Source organism: Lineus longissimus, chromosome 4, assembly GCF_910592395.1.
Source record: "Lineus longissimus chromosome 4, tnLinLong1.2, whole genome shotgun sequence".
NCBI classification, from domain to species: domain Eukaryota; kingdom Metazoa; phylum Nemertea; class Pilidiophora; order Heteronemertea; family Lineidae; genus Lineus; species Lineus longissimus.
This window is the reverse complement of record NC_088311.1, coordinates 6,870,383-6,889,036: the sequence shown is the minus strand read 5'-3', so window position 1 is coordinate 6,889,036 and position 18,654 is coordinate 6,870,383. Positions and strand designations below refer to the sequence as shown.

At 39.5% G+C, this 18,654-nt stretch overlaps 2 protein-coding genes across 3 annotated transcripts in view; one reads left to right on the top strand and one right to left on the bottom strand.

The window, feature by feature from the left end:
- The first annotated feature begins 269 nt into the window (after positions 1-269).
- On the top strand, positions 270-6,605 carry LOC135485999 (probable lysosomal cobalamin transporter). Its single transcript, XM_064768439.1, has 14 exons — positions 270-345; positions 678-854; positions 1,073-1,136; positions 1,259-1,353; positions 1,576-1,643; positions 2,021-2,115; positions 2,467-2,540; positions 2,710-2,835; positions 3,174-3,394; positions 3,697-3,904; positions 4,057-4,200; positions 4,621-4,651; positions 4,966-5,069; positions 5,574-6,605. Exons 1-14 carry the CDS (start codon positions 286-288, stop codon positions 5,685-5,687), a joined length of 1,581 nt encoding a protein of 526 aa, XP_064624509.1. The 5' UTR covers positions 270-285; the 3' UTR covers positions 5,688-6,605.
- A 766-nt stretch (positions 6,606-7,371) lies between these two features.
- LOC135486141 (protein patched homolog 1-like) overlaps positions 7,372-18,654 on the bottom strand; it is a 38,991-nt gene continuing 27,708 nt past the window's right edge. For both annotated transcript variants that reach the window (XM_064768686.1, XM_064768687.1), the window contains exons 23-29: positions 18,436-18,573; positions 17,928-18,070; positions 12,415-12,514; positions 11,820-12,074; positions 11,480-11,582; positions 11,112-11,218; positions 7,372-10,891 (exon numbers count right to left, since the gene is read on the bottom strand). In XM_064768686.1, the coding sequence (XP_064624756.1) occupies positions 11,115-11,218; positions 11,480-11,582; positions 11,820-12,074; positions 12,415-12,514; positions 17,928-18,070; positions 18,436-18,573 (843 nt within the window). In that variant the 3' untranslated portion in view covers positions 7,372-10,891; positions 11,112-11,114. The remainder of the gene's footprint in view (positions 10,892-11,111; positions 11,219-11,479; positions 11,583-11,819; positions 12,075-12,414; positions 12,515-17,927; positions 18,071-18,435; positions 18,574-18,654) is intronic.

The following is an 18,654-nucleotide window of genomic DNA, read 5'->3' as shown; positions in this document are numbered from 1 at the left end:
TTTGAGATTCGCGCCAAGGTGAAGGTCACTGCTTCCAACCTGGTTTCCAACATTTGCTATGTATGCATATTTCTCCAAACTATGGCTATAAAAGTTATCTTTTTTCCCGGTTAATGGTTTCACAAGACAAATTATAGAATTCAATATGAGTTTCTAACCCTTTGGTTGCTTTACACATTCAAAGAAGGGCATGATTAAACTTTTAGCCTCCCATGCAATATCCTGGTAACGAGGTACCAGATCCAAGAAGTCGCCCTCACGTGATCCAAAATAAAAACATACAAAATGGCTGTGCCAAGTTCTGTCCTTGCTGTAGGATGGATTCCTTTCACTGTTGTGCTGCTTGTAAGTGATAATTCTTGATTTTTTTCGACATATCCTTGTTCTACATATCAGAAAGATCAAATAAAGTATCAGACTGATTCGAAGAACAAATGATAAAAGTGACCAAAGTAGTCCTAAAGTCAACAACATTCTACATGCATGCATGTATACATGTAGTACATGAACTGTACTGGATGTCCCAAAATGAAAGTAATCCAGTACCAATCCATTGTCAAGTCATGAAATATGTGTGGATTATGGATGGTGTGTACAATGTTGTTGCAAATAGCCAAGCCTAAACAAACCAAACTATCGGCACAACGTAGTACAAATTCATTTTTTTCTTATTTCAGCTTATTCTTTTCTTTTCCTTCATCTACATCCGATACTTCCAAAGCAAGTATGACAGTGAACTCAGCTCCACTATTGTGTCAATCTTTGCCTTGGCGGTGGCACTTTTCACATCAGCTTTGGTTCCAGTGGACATTTTCCTAGTCTCTTTTATGAAGAACAGAAATGGAACATTTAAGGTGAGAATTTATATGCAGAAATGTCCAATGGTAGATGATTGTCCATTTCCCCTCAACTCTGATAGCTGCATGAATAGCTGTGGTCTCAGCCTCATGCTGTATTTGGGTTTTGAACACTTCCCTTATCCCTGTATCTTTTCAAACAACTGAGCATACTTGAAACATATTTCAGAAAACATGAGAAGAGCATATAAATTCAGTCACTTTCGCTATTTCAGCCCTGGGCCAACATCTCAGAGGATAGAGATTCAATGGAGGACACCGTCCTGTATGCATATTACTGTGAGTATAAATCAGGATCAAGACCCTCATAACAATATAACAACTTTCTTATCTGATTATTATTGATGATTGGTTCTCTGCAGAAAGTCAATAGTTCTACAAATTTTTATGTATCCTTGCAGCTCTCTACATCCTTGTGATGGTCTTCATGTTCTTTATCCTGCCCTTTGTGTATTTCTATTATGAGGAGAAAGATGACGACCAGCCTCAAAAAGCTGTGAGTATATTGTAGTTAAACTAACATCAACTTTGTTTCAGAAGACCCTTTTCCAACTTACTATGCAAGTCCGCCAACTTCGGATTTCATTTCAGTTATTTGCTTTGACTGGATTTCATTTCAAACATTTGCTTTGATCTGATACATGTATAATTGGCAGTAAAAAACTGATCCTCTGATAAATAAATAACGATACTTTGAACAGTACATTTTGTCTTTCAGCGCTGTTGTTCGGCATTTAAGTTCACCATTGGTTTTGTGATCTTTGCTGCTGTTCTGTTGATTGTAGGGTGAGTATTAGGATCGTGATAAAATGTCAGAATTGTTAGAATTTTCTGTGAATTAATTTCAAGACACAGGAAAGTTAGGTTTTTGTGTTAAATTTCAGCTTGGTAGTTCAACCCTGAGTTATATTTTTCCGGATTTATATCAAATGGACCAAAACCAAGACCTATTTAGCCAGCAACAGATGACTGAGTTGCAAATTGTGGATGTGGTTTTAATGAGCTTAAGATGTTCATCACAGTCTTGCACTTTACTGCAACTGGTACTGGATTTGTAAACGTTTCTCTATTTCTTGTTTGAAACAAAGTAGTAGAAGTATTAAGAGTGTATGCAATGTAGGACCAGTTGCATATCTAGTTCAAACAAACATACCCTATTTCAGTGCATTTGCGCCAATGAAGACAAAGATACCAGATGCAAACAGTACATCCGATTGGGACAGGATTGCCTTTCTCTTCAAGGAGCTGGGAGAGAACAGTAAGAACTTTTGCTTCCAATCGTTTCGCATAATAGTTTCTAGTTTATACCTATTCTGTCCTGCCTTTATTATGAAATGATTATGATTGTTGTTCATTTCAAAGCTTCTACAGTGTTCTTCTAGACCAGAGAGTTCCTACTTGTCATCATCAATGGAAATTATTCATTTAAAGATGTGGTGTATCTCTACAATACTAAGTCTACTCAACCCGACTAGCTTCACCCGTTCCAAAATGTTTTATCCACATCTCGGGCATTGGTTTTCAGTCTGTACTCTGTCTTCACAGCCCATAGATTGGTTACCTTGAACGATTCTGTTGCTTGATAATGATTTTTCTCTCCAAATTTTAGATGGAGAGGATGCAGTCTCCTTCGCCATCAGCTGCCTGACACTAGTTGGATTCTTAACTCTTATTTTCTATACAGTAAGTATTGAAGTAACATACAGGACTATTTTAAGAAAATATTCTCTTTTGTTTGTGTTTATTATTGTGACCCCTGTCACAATCAACATACTGGCCAAGCGGTTTATCACTTTTAAGCATGATTTGACTTACCAGTAAATACTTTCTTAGATCTATAACTTCACTTTAGGCTTATGGAATGTCAGCCTGGCCATTGGGACTAATACTTGGCAACCGCAGTGCCAAATCGGAGAGATTAGAAGTGACAGACTCTAGGTCCCAGAACCAAAGTAGGCTACAGACACTCAAAGACAAGGTGAGAATAGCAGTGTACAAGGTGCATGCATACTTAAATGATGCATGCTCCAAGTAATGGGTTTCAATCCCATGTGATTTTTTACTCTCTGCACTGGAGAGACGTTATACTTGCACTGTGGTCGCAAAAAGGGGCGCACACCTCATGCCCCATCCCCCTTATTTTGGCACTGGTGTTTATGATGATGATGTTAGAACTGCAGTATGTAGGATCTTGGACTATCAATTCACATCCAGACGAGTTTATTTTTGCAGAAGACAAATTTATAGGTATTATATACCGAGATTTTTGTTTAATCTGAAGTGTTAGTTTGATTCATGACACAATTTCCATTACAGTATTTTGGCGGGCGAAGGCGAATGAGTGCCCAAGACCGTCGTGAAGTTGACCGCCTGGAGGAAGAGGAGGCTGTCATGGGAAGGAGAGAGCGCCATCTTGTGGCTGCAGAGAAAAGCTGCCTGAACAAATGTTTTATTCTATGCCGTCCATTCCAAGTTCTGTTTGGCATCGTCTTCATCTTGATTGCTGCGCTGATATTTGTCTCTTTGTTGTTGACAAAGTAAGTTTCTTAAAAAAAGTTCAGAATGGGAACTCAGTAAAACCTGTACCAAATGTACATGTAGAGGGGAGCATGAGATACACACCACCCCTTTCGCTGGAAAGCAACAGTTTTTCAGCAGCCAATGATTACTTCTTTGAGAATGGAAATTCCCAATTAGGTTATTCATTGATATGAATTGTTTTCACTGAGCATAGTCATATCATTTGAGGTTGCCTGATGTGTGCAGTTCAATTATGCCTTTCCTGTAAATTTCCAATCAAACACCTGAATAACTGATGTTGATCTCGCTTCACTTTCAGCATTGACAAGGCCATGCACTCTCTTGGACCCAAGCTTGGATACGCTCTGCCAAAGAGATCACTCCCCAATCCCATTGACATCACACTGGTCTTTGCACAGCAAGTGTTTCCCCTCGATTACATCCTGATGATCGGAATCATCATGTATTTCTTCTTTTGTTCAATGTCCGGGATCCAGAATATGGGCGTCTGGTTTCTGTGGATCCGGGTAAGTCATTAGCTCAGATTTCTAGTCATCAACCTGGGAGAATGAAAGCATCCGACTATCTCTCTTTCTCACTGCAATAACTCCATTGAGTGTTCTTTCCTGTAGAATTCCCTTTCTCATTTTCAAGCTCATTTCATCCTTTTAATTTCTAGATGTTCAAGATCCGCGTGAGACGCACCGTGCCACAAGGCCTCCTCTTCATGTGTATGATCATGATGTTCATTACTCTGGCCATCAATATCATCATTTACCAGATTGCGCCACAGTATTCTGTCTATGGCAGCCAACACTACATGGTGAGTTATTTATCTTAGACAAGTTTGTGAAAGGCTCGGACCACACTCCTAGTATGCTTGGTGAGTGTCCATAACAAGTCAAGAATGACCAAAAGTTTGATCTTGCTATTGTGTGGGTACAGAAAAATGGGGAAAGAGCACAGTTGCATCAACCCTGGCCTGTGAAGGTCGTCGATGTTGTCTTAGGGAAAACATTTTAGACAAGAGTCTGTGTTAGGAAAGCCTGGGTATGCATGCACATCAAAAACTTGAATATTGTCTATAAAGTGCACATCAAACAGAAAAGCCTCATAGAAAAGTGATGTATATTCTGGTATGGCTTTCCACCGAAACCAGGATTGTCATATTCCTCTGTATGTCTGTCTATTTCAGGCAAATTCCACAGAGGTTGATGGAAATGAAACAAATGTTGTATGAAAGCTGAAGCCATGTGATACCCTTGCACCACCAGGTGAGATGTTCTGGAACTGAATTGTTTTGTAAATGATGCAAAATCAATCAATCAATCAATCAATCAATCAATCAAACAATCAATCAGGCAATTAATTATTTATAGCTTCTTTAATACACTGACATGTATTTGAGCTTTGCCGGTGATCTGATAGTCCAGTGTGGGGTACACTTTTCCCCCCATGTGGGATATTTTACTTGCCCTTGAAGAGACACTCGGGTACGAGGGACTGAGGCTTTTTAGTTGATAAATCCTAAACTGGGAGGTGAATTTTTTTCAAGTGGTCTATAATTTGATAATATTTTGTCTTGTAGATGAGTGCATTATGACAAGGATGACGATGATTCTCACGACGTATTTCTACAAAGTCTGGTTCTTCGGAGCATGTTACTACTGGGGATCCTGGGCATTCCTTGGGGTACGTCAGGTTTATCCATAGCTTTTCATGGTTGGGATGTGGAACAATCAAGCGCTCGGCTCACTTTTAGGTCCATGCATTCCACAAGATCAAGACGCAAACCTTGAATATTGTTAAAAATGTTTCGATCGTTTTGTTGTAAATGAAAGAGAGGACTTGTCTGCTTTGCTATGGCTCGAGACTGAGCAGCTCATCAGGCCAGATCTTTTCCCAGTTTCTGTGACAACACGGGAGTAGGAGTATCACTCCCCTATAGGATGTTTGTTAATCGCAGGGTAATTTCGAAGGCAAGCCTGGTACCAATCCGTCGGATGATTTGGCTGTCATTTCACCCCAAACCTTGGCTGCCGCCTCGGATTTTGCACTTTTAGCATCACCCTTGTGGTGTTTGGTGAGACAACCAATACCTCCAATTCAGTGTCAGTTCCTTAATTCCACCTCAGGTATAGTTTTTTCCATTCATTCCCCCACAAAAAGATTGATAAAATTTGATCTTGTTTTCAGGTATTCCTAATTGGTATCCCTGTCGGATTGTGCAAGAAACGTTCTGCTATTGATGGCCAAGTGGAAGACGATGATATTGACGACAGTGATGATGACCAACTTCTCAGAGCTTAAATATGAGAAACTTAAACATTTCACAGCCGAACCACTTGATCTATGGACCTAAAAAACCCTCTTCCAGCTGGTTATCCCTGCTCTAAAAGGCTGAGGGAAAGCTAAGTGATTTCAATTCTGAAGCAGGGGAGTGCTTTCCTAGTTTTTAGGTGACAGATGCTGAAGTCACCATGCATGGACCGACACTCAATGACTAGTCTAAATTAACTTTGCATCTTGCTGTAACACATTGGCTATGACTTGGTCATCATTGTCCCTAACTTTTGGTTGATAAGCAAAAATGTAGGAAAGATACTATAGTTGCCTGATGTTGTAAATAGTTTAAGTTTGGCATTTATCATGAAGAAGAAGGCTGCATGGACTTGATATTTTCCTGATGCCATAGCACTGGAGATAAGGTTTGTTACCCTTGGTGTTCGTAAGAATCTGTCCAGCGTAATAGTTGTGTTATAAATTAACTTGCTTCTATTTTTGTACAGAGTTAGAGTTTTGGACTTTTTATTGTGATCTGGAATTGGAAAAGAGTATGATATGAGATAAGGATGGTTAATACATTACAACAGTTGTCATTGGGTCTGGTTAGGCCTCTTTTGTTGAAGGAACATGAAGCAGTTTCATACATTTTCACAGCCCAGGAAAACACAGTTTTGTGGAATATTTCAATGGGGGGGGAGGGGGGGATACGGATAAATATGCTTTAAATGTAACCCTATATCGCATCAAGTATCTCTCTGCTTATCATGTTGTGCGATCACCAACTGAAACTTTTGAATTTCGACCTCCAGGCCAACTTCTGAAGTGTCGTATTCTGATGTGAATAATGATTTTGGCACCCAGTTCTTATTTATTTGTTTTGTAAATTTCTGTAAGTGTTTCTATTACAAGTTTAATGTAAGTGTTGTAAAATAAAGTGTTGTGTTAAAGATACAATGTAGATCATCTCTTTCCTTTTTTTGTCGGACAGTGTCTTTCAATAGCAATTACAGATGACCATAATACAAGGCGGGGAATAGGTTGCCTGCCATTTGCGCCTTGTCTACAGACTCCATGATCTAGACTATGACTGAACTGCTCCTGGGAGGGTTCCATCAGTGCCTCGCTGCACCCAAGGGGTTTCCATGGACTAGAGAGCTGAACTACTCCTGGGAGGGTTCCATCCACGAGTGTCTATCTACACCCAAGGCCTTCCATGGACTAGGCTAGAGAACTGAACTGTTCCTGGGAGGGTTCCATCCATTCTACTAGAGTGTCTATCTACACCCAAGGCCTTCCATGGACTGGGCTAGAGGACTAAACTGCTCCTGGGAGGGTTCCATCCTTTCTACTAGAGTGTCTAACTATACCCAGGACCTTCCATGGACTAGGCTAGAGAGCTGAACTGCACCTGGGAGGGTTTGATCCATTCAACTTGAGTGCCTCACTGCACCCAAGGCGGTTTCGATTGACTAGACTGAAGAAGTGAACTGTCCCAGAGGCTTCCATCCATTCTTCAAGAGTGCCTCAATGCTCACAAGAGGTCTCCAACCACCATTTAGATGAGTTTGAGTGAAATTGACTTTCTAAAGGGTCATTTGATAAAGGAATGATCCTTCTGGCAGAGTCATCCATTAAGGGCAATTCAACTCTCACCAGTCTATTTACTCCGCCTGCAGATCATATGAACAAACTCAACAGACAATCAGAATTATTTTCTATAAAAAATTTATTTTGCAACCAATTCATGATAGAAATGGATGAAGACATATCTATGTATTTCTCACCTCCAAACTTATCAAACCATCACAGTACATCGTATCCATAAAGACACTTTAACATTTGTGCATAATTTACAACAGTTTGTACAAGATTTTTATTTACAGAATGCCATGGTTTGCTGGGGCCTTCCAACCCGACCCACCCACCCTGTTTCGTGGAACGCAAATCTGCACCGTCTCAGGCGTCTAAAGTCTATTCCCCGGGAGTTGATGGCGGCAACTGCTCCACAAAGGAAGTCAGCATCATATTCTATCAACTCCCGGGGAATAGACTTTAGGCCCGCAACATTGTTTTGAAAGGAACGCGTTAGCACTTCTTTCAATGCCAGCGAGGGCAGCAGAGAAAATAGACAGTACCGTTCATGAATGTAAGAAAAACTAACAATTGAAAGGAATAGAAGTACACTTGTCAAGGATTCCCATTTATTTCTCACAGAAGGCCCCAGAGTTGAAAAAATGCAAACTTCCCCTCAACATCATTTCATTTAAAACTGCAAAGTCATAACCCAGAGATTGTCATGTTTCAAAAATCATTATCAAAAGCAAAATATACAAATACTCGTATTTCGGAAATAATATCATACACAATGAAGACAAAAATATTCACACTTTGAGGTTGTAAATCCACACAAATTAAAAGCCAGTACTGGTATTAGGTAGTTTTTCATATTCATTTTACAATATCTTCAACCAAATAAAAAGAGTTGAAGAGAACTCCATTCGTCAGTGAAGAAGTAAGGAAAACATTCAAGGTTACAATAAAAAACATTCAAACATTTTTTGATTTTTTAAAATTCTTACAACACCTCAGCAGAAGGAATTCAAAAGGGTAAATGCATCTAAATGCAATCACATACTTCCCAGTCTGGTTCCAGACTTAGCAACCTGTGGCTTTGGAAAATAACCTGGAACAGTATCCAGTACCCAAAAACCCAATCACTGCTGGGTTGTACACAAAACTGGCCATTTCATTAAAATATTAACAACCAAGTCATGAAGTTAGTTTAACTTCACAATAACATGATACATGAACTGCATAAAGTACCTTATCATCAGATGTCAACCTCACAGAGGGTATTTTACGACTTGCGACCTGCTCAGACCTACGTATCCCGACTCTCTTGCTACATGTATTAGGATCACACACACACAGCTGGAAATGACCTTGCTCTCACAGAGCATAGCCATTTTCATTGTCTGATGTCTATTATGAAGGATTGGGATAAATTCTACATTTACAGGGCTTCAACTTTGCACGTGAAGGTCTTAAAAGATCAGTTTTTCAAGATTATCATTCTGAACCATCAGCGTTTTTGTTCTCATCGTGCTCCAATAATTGATTCCACTATTTTTTGCTGTTGTTTCCGAAGAAATTCCCTTTCATGTTGTATCACGTGCATATTCACATTAGAAAGAATGAGAGCATGTTGTTCTGAATTGATTTTTATGTGTCACCAATGGAAAGGGACACGTGATACTGGAAGAATGGCACATGAAAAGTGAAGTTTTAAGGAAAAACAACACTGAAAAGAGTATCATGAGCAGACTGTTATAATTCAGGATGCAGACATATCTCAATGATCTTGAACTTTTACTTGCAAATGTAGTCGAAGCCCTTTTGTTTTGAAGGAAAGTTGACAGAAATGTTATGTAAGAGTTATGAAACTGAAAAACATGATAGGAACCATTAAATACACACAACCCTGAGAAATATTTACAAATTTGCCATTACCTTCACGCACCAGCAGTCAACACCAACCAAAAAATCGTATAGAAATATTTTGGCACTTCATACAACAACTAACAGACAATTACTAATAAATTCAAAGAAAGCAACACCAAGAAATAAATACAGCCCAGATGATGTATAATCAGTGTGGTGATTCAAATGACTATACTGGTTACCGGCCGCGTAATCTTCAGATATCTACAGTCAATGTAAAAGTTAAGAAAAAAATTGCCACAAGTGGTGTACAATTTGGTTACTTTGGAAATCAATGCATGATTATTAAGTATTTCTTTAGACAATATTGGTGTATATCACTAAAATTTGATGTCACTGACCAAAAAGTAGTGTACAAGTAGGAAGGCCTGGATGACGTACCTCATCGCAGACCCACCCTCATAATATTCTTCGATTTTTGTTGCAAATCAAGTAATTGTCACCAAATACTGACATTACATGAAGTGGAAACTGGATAGACTGCATCCATTACTGACTAAGGATATAAGAGGATATCAAAAAGTGTGCGCACCCTTCCAACTACCACCCGGATCATTTAGCGATACATTTGTTCAAAATAACTGACAATGTACCTATAGTGATATTCCACCTTGTCGGAATGGGAGTCGTAAATGATGCGCCTCCACACGTGTAGTAAAAATGAATTACTGTAATTCTCTTTATTCCCGTGGCTCCAAACTTTAGCGAAAATGTCTTTTCACATTTGACTACCATTAGATTCTGCAAATGGATGGGTTTTTCAATGATATATATCCTTAGATTATTAGTTTTTACACCATTAATGTTGGTGTTTTGACCCCCCTTATCATGCAAAATTTGCAGAAACACTACGCTCGCGATAATAAAGGGGCTTACAGTATAATGAATTATAACAATTATTTTGATTCAGTCAATGTACAAATCATCAACCAGCTTAAATCAACCAATAACTTATCAGAAATGAATACAACAGAAAATATGGAGACCCTATTTTCCCAAAAAAAGATTTTAGACTAGTATTACAATATTTACAAATACCCGATTTACAAACAATATTGGATTCAGCCAATTTTACCGAATTCACTAATGCATTACATAGACACAGTACAGTTTAGGCATTGGCGAGTTTGATCAAGTTAGCTTGACATTATATACAAATAAGGAGTCCATAAACAAACAAATGCTATTAAATGCGAGGAGAGATACTTTTTGCACTTCCCTAAGGATCTCATTAACCCCAAACTGAATGCATCTTCCAGAAAGGAAGTCTGAAGAAATCACGGGAAAATTTTGCGAATTTCTTATAATTTTTCCTCCCCTAACTTGAAAACTAATATGTTGATGAGTATAGGCCTACTCCGTTGAGAAGTTTAAATCAGTGCATCGATTGACTAACTTTGAAACAAAAGTAACTGTATAAGATTTTATTCCAACTTCTGTCAATCATGTCACAGACTCAATGTCCTCAAATGAGTACCCTACATAACTTTACGACAGAGCAGGTAAATCAAAACTTGACCCATAAAATAGCACAAAACTGTGATTTCTAAGTCGATAAAATTTACAGAAATGTCCAGAAGTAAACAAAATTCATACTCCCATATATACTCATCTTAATTTACAACATATTACAGTAGATATTTTACATAATTTAACATGCTCGGTCCATTATATTACACTTATTGCAAACTGGCTAGCACCATCTAAGTCGCAAAGTCTTCATTAATCTGAAAAAGACAAAAAATTAAATTATCAAAAAAGGGTCTCCTTTGTTGACCTGCACATGGTATAAGATTCACAGTATATACGACTTCAGGAGTTTCTTTCTTCATTTGCTTGTTTGTTTTTATTTGTGGCAACTAAGGATGTCCTAATAACTCTTGAATGACTCAATGACAATAAGCTCACTTTGAAATTTAGACCTATATAAACCTGAAAGCTTCGTACATTTCATGACTTGCCATAAGAAGAGTCTGAAGAATCACTACTCGAACTATTTCCTTCCAATTCTCGGCATTTCCGCCGTTGGCGCTTGTGGTCTTGGTCCACTGCACCTAAAATTAAGAAGTAAGTTCATCATTATCATCATCATCATCATCATCATCATCATCATCATCATCATCATCAGCATCATCATCATCATCATCATCATCATCATCATCATCTTCTGAATGATCACTACCGGTCTTCATTGCCTCAATGCCGTGATAACAATTTACAATTTGTAAGCAATCTGCAGAAAGTAGGCCTGAAAAAACTTTGATTTCATTACTATTGCCCAAATGTGGTAAGTTTTTTGATGAATTGTCATTTACCTGGCAAAGGCGTCTGCACTTCTACTTTTACTTTGGCTGTTGCCTTGACTGTTGTGACATGTCTCATGGGTGGCGTGGACTGTCTCGAGGAGGAAGGCGTCGTCTGCAAAAAGAAAGTCACGTTCAGTCAGTTACACGAAAAACATAAGGTTCCTCATCACTTTGAAATGTCCTCACGCACACCAGTGATTTAAATCACCACAACCTGTGATTATAATTGCTGTTAAATCTTATCCCCAAAAAAATCACCAAATTGCAGAAATTAATCTTGAAGAAGATGTTTTAATGAAAGAAGGCTGCTACAATATCAGATATAAGTTCTCAGTTTATGAATGCTTACATTTCGACTGCCACTCCGACTACTCGATCCGCTCTGTGAGCCCGGTACCGTCGTCGTCTCAACAACAATCTCGGGATGAACGATTATTTCATGAGATGAATATTGCGTTGGTTCCTCCGTTATCGTAGATAAGGATAGATCAGAGGGCATTCTTGGGTACACCCGTCGTGTTGACCTCTGTGGTCGGCCTGGGGGCGGGGGTGAGGGCTCAGGGCTCGGTGCTGCAATCCTGTCGGACTTATCCATGGGGACAACCTGGAGAAGAAAATTGAAGATGTCATGATATCAGAATCTCTTAAAGCAAAGCATTTGCTTGTCCCAAGTTGCCCTGTGTGCAGAGGTCTATTTGGCCCTTGATGCAGATGGAGACCTTAGAAGGCAAGTCTTTTATGACCTCTTTAGTTAACGGTAGTTCTCCTCAACCGTTCAGGCAAGTAGAGTAAAATGACTTGGCCAATGTTTTTGGATATCAGGGTGTCTCATTTAAGGTTTTAATCTGCACTCTCTATTGTCAGAATCCCATGTTGGCCTAGTTCAACAGTTGTGGCAAAGCGTCTTGCCAGAGTTGACAGTCGAGTGTAGTGTGCATTCTTACCTCTCCTTGGGGTCCTAGCATGGAGAGCAGTACTGGCAGGAGTACGAGGCCATTGAACAGGCCGATTATCACAAGTGCTGTCAGGACATTGAAGAAGTACCTGCAAGATACAATTTTTCAACAAACATTAATATTCTAGAGTCATAATAGTGAAGGTCGGAACAAAAACTTAATAGAAGTTTGCCAGTCTTTACCAAAACTACCTATAACCTAAAGTTCAATGAAAATGTAAAGTACCGGTACGTTAAAGGCAGAATAACTTCATCAAATATTATTTTAGTTGTTGTTGCTATCCGATTCATGTTTCTTGCAGGAAACAATAGACAGATAACATTAAATTTATTTGGCTCTCTGGGCTGTACAGAGAATTTATCTGCAATGAGCAAACACAAGACATAGGCCTACACAGAAAACAAAATGCCAGCAGCTATGATGTTTCCAGCAGTTTGTAACAGAATTTAAAACTCAGGTATGCTGAATGAGCAATCACTAGCTGTTCCCCCACTTGACCAGGAGAGGCTGTGCAAGAAGAAAGGTAAACATGGTGAATATGGACCACCGGGCTTGTTGGCCAGATTCCCAACTGATGAGGAGTATACCTAAATACTCAATAACATGACACATAGATAAAATTTTACAAATAGCAGATGAGATTAAGCCTCTGAAAATAGCTTTTAGAGATCAGTGTTTTAATTGTTGTGTTGGATGAGCCAACAGATCCAAATTGCCTGGTGGCTAAGGCATCAGCTTATTGACTCAGGACGCCAAAGGTTCGAGACCTATTGATAGCTCCTTCCGATGCAGGATGCCAGTTAGTTGCGAGTTAAATACATTATCGTAGGGTACAAACCACCCTCTCCCTGCAGTGAAAGTACCAGCCAAATCAGGCAGAACTCGTTGACACTAGTTCCTCACTTTGACATAGACCTCCATGAAGTTAGCAATGACATGACCAAGTGCCTGCTTTTCTGGTATGGTTGACTAAAAACATATTCTATGGGAACAGCAGTTGCTGCCTCCCGGTGGAAACGAAATAAACTATGCAAGAACGGTAACAACATGACTCGGAAAGAAAGTTGAAACAATAGAAAATGGTAACAAGAGAAATTACAAACAAAGATTTCTGGGGCCCCCCACCTTGGGAGCTATTCACAGGTATTTGTATAAGATGAACTCTTGAGAGATGCTGGTATGGCCGGGAGGCCAAGATAGTGAGGTTATCCCCTAACAGCCGAGGAGGAATTCTGTTTCTTTTGCACATAAACAAGTGCCAGAGGAGTCCACTCAAGAAATACACATATTGAACATGTCTTTTGTGGTTAGGTTCTGAAGCTAAGTATGCTAAGAGAACGATTAACTCTCGCAGTTTAGAAGCAGAAGAGGCCGATAATAGGTTTTTCTTAGTACCCGGCCTACCCTAACCTAAGCAACTCATTCTGATTTCCCAAATTTATACCACCTCAGGACATTAACACCAGAAAATGATGACAGATACCTACGATCTGAGCAGAATGGGGCTAGATCTTCAAAATTTATGAGCACAAACTGTTTATGAAGTAAAATGAAAGGGCATGACTTAAATTGCTCTGGTTCAGATGTACTTTTACATCAATGTATGACATGGGTGGCTTTCAACACAGGTCAATCTCAGAGGTTTAGAAAACTGCGGGTTACTGGACTTTGAGCAACAAAACGAAAACAACAAATTGGTACCAAAGATTATTTTTCTTGAATTTGAGACGCCTTCCCTCATCCCCTCATGTCTTTTAACGAGGCACAAGGAGTGGGGGGAAAAGGCTTTTATAGATCTATACGATCAATGAGATACACTCTGACTGTACAATTAATGGACCTACTTCCCATTTCCTTGGTTTCATTTCCTTCCTCAAAGTCCAATAAGCCCAACACAGCGGCCAAAAAGGTACACTGCCAGCCCCCAACAAAAATGTTGAATCTGAAGATGGCGCATAAACAATCTTCCCATGAATATCAAGAAAAAAACACTAGAGAATTCGATACTGAGCAGCCAAAGTGGAGAGTTTAGTTCCCAAGTAATCACCCTGTAGGACTGAGCAGGGATTTGCCGGGGCTTTTTTTACAACATACTCGGTTATTTGAAGAGAGTGTTCTTATCAGCGCACAATGGCGCTGAGGTTTGTGAAGTGTTCCTCTGGGCATTCGTAAATTCCAGACCACACAGTTTGCATGTTTATCCTCAGCAGCGCTCCCCTGCATCACCGGCGATGATGGACATGGTAATTTATCAGAATGATTCATTCACAACGTTCTGATTTACACAGAAAGTACAGCCCCTCTCTGAGAGCGGTAAAGTTCATTGAGAACCCTATAAATCTGCCTCTACAACCAGTATTTCCTACCATATGGACTTTTTCATGGCCGATAGTTTTCAGTGTTTTCCCCGATTTCTTGGGTTAACCAGCCGTGGTTCCAATTCAGGGTTTTTTCTCTAAAATACATTTCCCTTGCTGTGCACATCCACCAGTTGGGCCTCTTAACTCCCGCCTTATAAAGTAATATTCCCCTTTAAAACTTACCTCCCCAGTTCACTGCTCATGATGATAACAATCAAGATAGAATACAAGTTTTCCTGAAACCTCCCTTATTCAGGGCCAAAATCAATTACATTGGAATGACAATTACCCATCAATTGTCTGAAATATTCACTTAACAATAGCACTCCAAAGGACCACACAGCTAGCTTTGATTGACCAACTAAGAAACCCTTTATTAAATACCACCTGACCCCTCTGGAACTAGGAGACCACCCCTCTCCCTGTCATAGATATTGAACAGTCACCATAATTCCCCAAAACACTTCAAATTCCCACTATTTGCTCATACCCAGAAAGACCCCCCCCCCCAACATCTTGTCTAAACCACAGGCTCAATGGATACAAGGGTCTGATTACATGTCACATATTTTACCCCTTAAATAGGCATATTTTTTCTAATGTTGTAACAGTCAGTAGCTTACTGTGAGGTATTTTTTGCTTCAAGAACTAAAATAAGAAGCTGGGTTCCTTTCTCCTCATGTATCTATGTGGCAAGTGAATTTCCTTTGGAATCAGTTGTCAGAAGCAGAGTTTACCCCCTCTCTCTAAACAACAACATCAACGATGTAGGTCCAACTCAATAATAGAGTAAATCTGCCAAGTGTTTTTCCCAAAGAGCGAGTGGACCACCATGAATACATCTCAGGAGAGAGTGTACAGTATGTTTTTAGACAAAATGGAGCTCCCGTGAGTTTGACTCATCTCTCAACAGAAGGTTGGTGCACTGCTCGTCAATGGGTATACCACCTTTGGTTAAAACAACATGGTTCTCTCCAATCTTTGGAAGTGGTATTGGCAAAAACTACAGGCTACCATGACTGTAGCTGCAGGTCAGCCATTTCTTTCAATTACGGAAAAAAAGATCATAGCCATCTTTGAAAGAAGATTCTAGACCATTTTCTTGGTGCTTAATTGGATTTCGTAGCGTCGAACTCCCTCCATCAGAATGAGATAGGGTTAAATGTGTTTGTTATCAGTTTTAAACAATTAAATCACATGGAATGTTCTCTATCAGATCTCAAGCAGAGTTTTGTAATCATTTTCTGGTAATTCAATGCATTCATGCAATGAACAACAATATCATTTTTTATCGTTATTCAAAGAATGTCTAAATCAGCATTTGTTTGTGATATATTATATTATAATGCTGCCCACCATCATGTTTCCCAAGGCTTTATATATTCACAAAAACCTAACCTTAAACTTTCAACAACTTCGCCAACAGAGAGCAGGCACACACTCAAATTAACTCTTTGCTGGCTGTTTCCTTGGAAAATCAACAATTCGGTATAAATAGGTGACATATCGTACGGATATCATGTAATAAACCCTAAATATTGCACAATACGCAAACAAAATTTTGTCCCCAACACTAGGACATGTACATTCAACTTCTATTCCCATGTATCAATCAAAATGCCATTCTCAGAAACCCTTTCTCTCGCTGTTTACCCCCGCCCCATACTTTTATGGACAGTGTTTTATCAATTCAGTTCCACCTTATGTTGTCAAAATGTCTTCACTTAAACGTGTAGAATGTGCAGCCATCTTTGATTGGAACAAAGTTGTGAGATGACAGTGAGATTTCCAGCCCAAGTTGGATCATAATCCCCACACATTCCAATGCAGACTGTACAGCAAATTTGATATTTTCCAATTGAAGCATTGTAGAGATGACAGACGTGTTTCCACCCTAACGGTACCTGAGATGATACAGATTAATATACCGATTTTTGAGAAAAATACACAATAAATCTGGTATTTTGTCACTTGGAATCAAATCGGGTGACAGTGACAGCCAGCCTGCCATTGAATGCTGCCCAACACAATTCCTGTCCAGAGGACAATGTCCCGACTGGGTGGTCTTCCCTTACAAACCTGGCTCAGGGGTCAAGTACACTGGGGGGGACACAATGGCCGGCAGGGGTACCATTATCCAAAGATTACACAAATGCTTCGGGAGGGATTCAAGCTTGTGTTGGGCACATGCATAACTATTTGCATAAAGAATTGAGTGTATTTTTGTGAGATTGGAGCCAGTTAAATTAATCCATCTATTTTCTATTGAGGTTGTTAGTTCTGACTGATCAACTGGATGTGATTGGCAGCCATGCCATGCTGCGCAACAACAAGTCTCTTTCAAAAAATCACAACTGTTATTGATCTGGCTACAATACTATTTATCTCAAGTCGTTTCCAGTTTTAATGAAATTGTTTAACATCGTCATCATCCATATCAGACAGTTACATAACTGTATCAGGGTCCATCAGTATACCTATATACACCTCCACCTTTTTCATCATTCCTGTTCCTGATTTTCATTAAGAAGAGGGGCTTGAAAACCAATAATACCCTGGACGATGTCTGAATACCCCTAACGCCAAATGCTGAGCCAGCATTTCAGACAATTCAAATTAAAGGGTCCAGACACATCCTTTAGTCCCTCTCAACAAAGATAATGCCACCCAACAAGGGTTCTTCCCAGGGATCTATTCAGTTGAGGTAAGAACTAAACAGACAACCAAAGAATTGGACTAACTTTAGGGAGTCATGCTTGACCGGTAACCTTTTACTGCAGTCCTAATTTGGCCCTGGCGGGCAGGAAAAGCCACTTCAAGGACAGGCAGGTGTATCCACTTGGTTTGGCCCCTAAGTTGGCGGGCACATTTTGAAAACACTGCAGATGATCAACAAAGAATTGCATGATCTTACATCAACATCAAAGGCGCAATAAATCGTAATCAACACCATAAACCTGGGAAGGGATTTTGAAATAAATAGGAAATTGTCAGTGGTGGTCACAATTCAGCATTTCTCAATGTCACCCATTGCAGAAAGGCTCTGACACCCTATATTCAAGTGTATTCAGGAATAGGAATTTACAGCAAAGCTAGGAAAAGGAATAGATATTGGACAAGGATTTTTGAAATGTCTCTTACCTAACAATGAAGTCAAACTCGGCTCCTACGAGCATGATGACCCCCAGTAACGTAGAGACAGCTCCATTTATCACAGGAGCAAACATATGATCCAATGCCATCCTCATCCGCCGATCGCGACTACCAATCGACGTCAAAAACCCCTGAAAATGGAAAGCGACGTTTGTTAATGTTATGCTTTGCGAACAAAATGGATACTAGGGCCTACCTAACAATTTGGGCTAGTCCTGGTTAGATACCAACTTCTGGACCGCTTCTAAACTCCGGCTAACTGATGCAATAGCTTTGAGGGCTACCATCGAGCTTAAAGGCAGAATAGTCCAACTGAGCTATGCAGGGCTTATTTAGTTACGAAAACCTCCCAATAAACAACCTTACACGTTCAACTTTGGAACATAGCCAATCCAATATTTCAAATCAACAATGAACACTGCCTGTCTAAGCCATTTTGAATGAGACTTTGATTTTAGGGGGATATTAAGAATATGTATCAGTTACAACCACTTACCAATAAAATATGTACAGTGAATTCCACTCCAATGCCCACAGAAACGATAAGAATAACAGCGGGAACGGCGCTGAGTTTGATTCCCGCAAGTCCCATGAAGCCAAACAATTCAACAACAGTCATGGACAAAACAATCACCTGTAAAGGAAAGGAAAGAGATATACAAATTAAATACAAGGAGTTCAAAATCTACCTTGAATTAATTTCTGTTAAGAAATC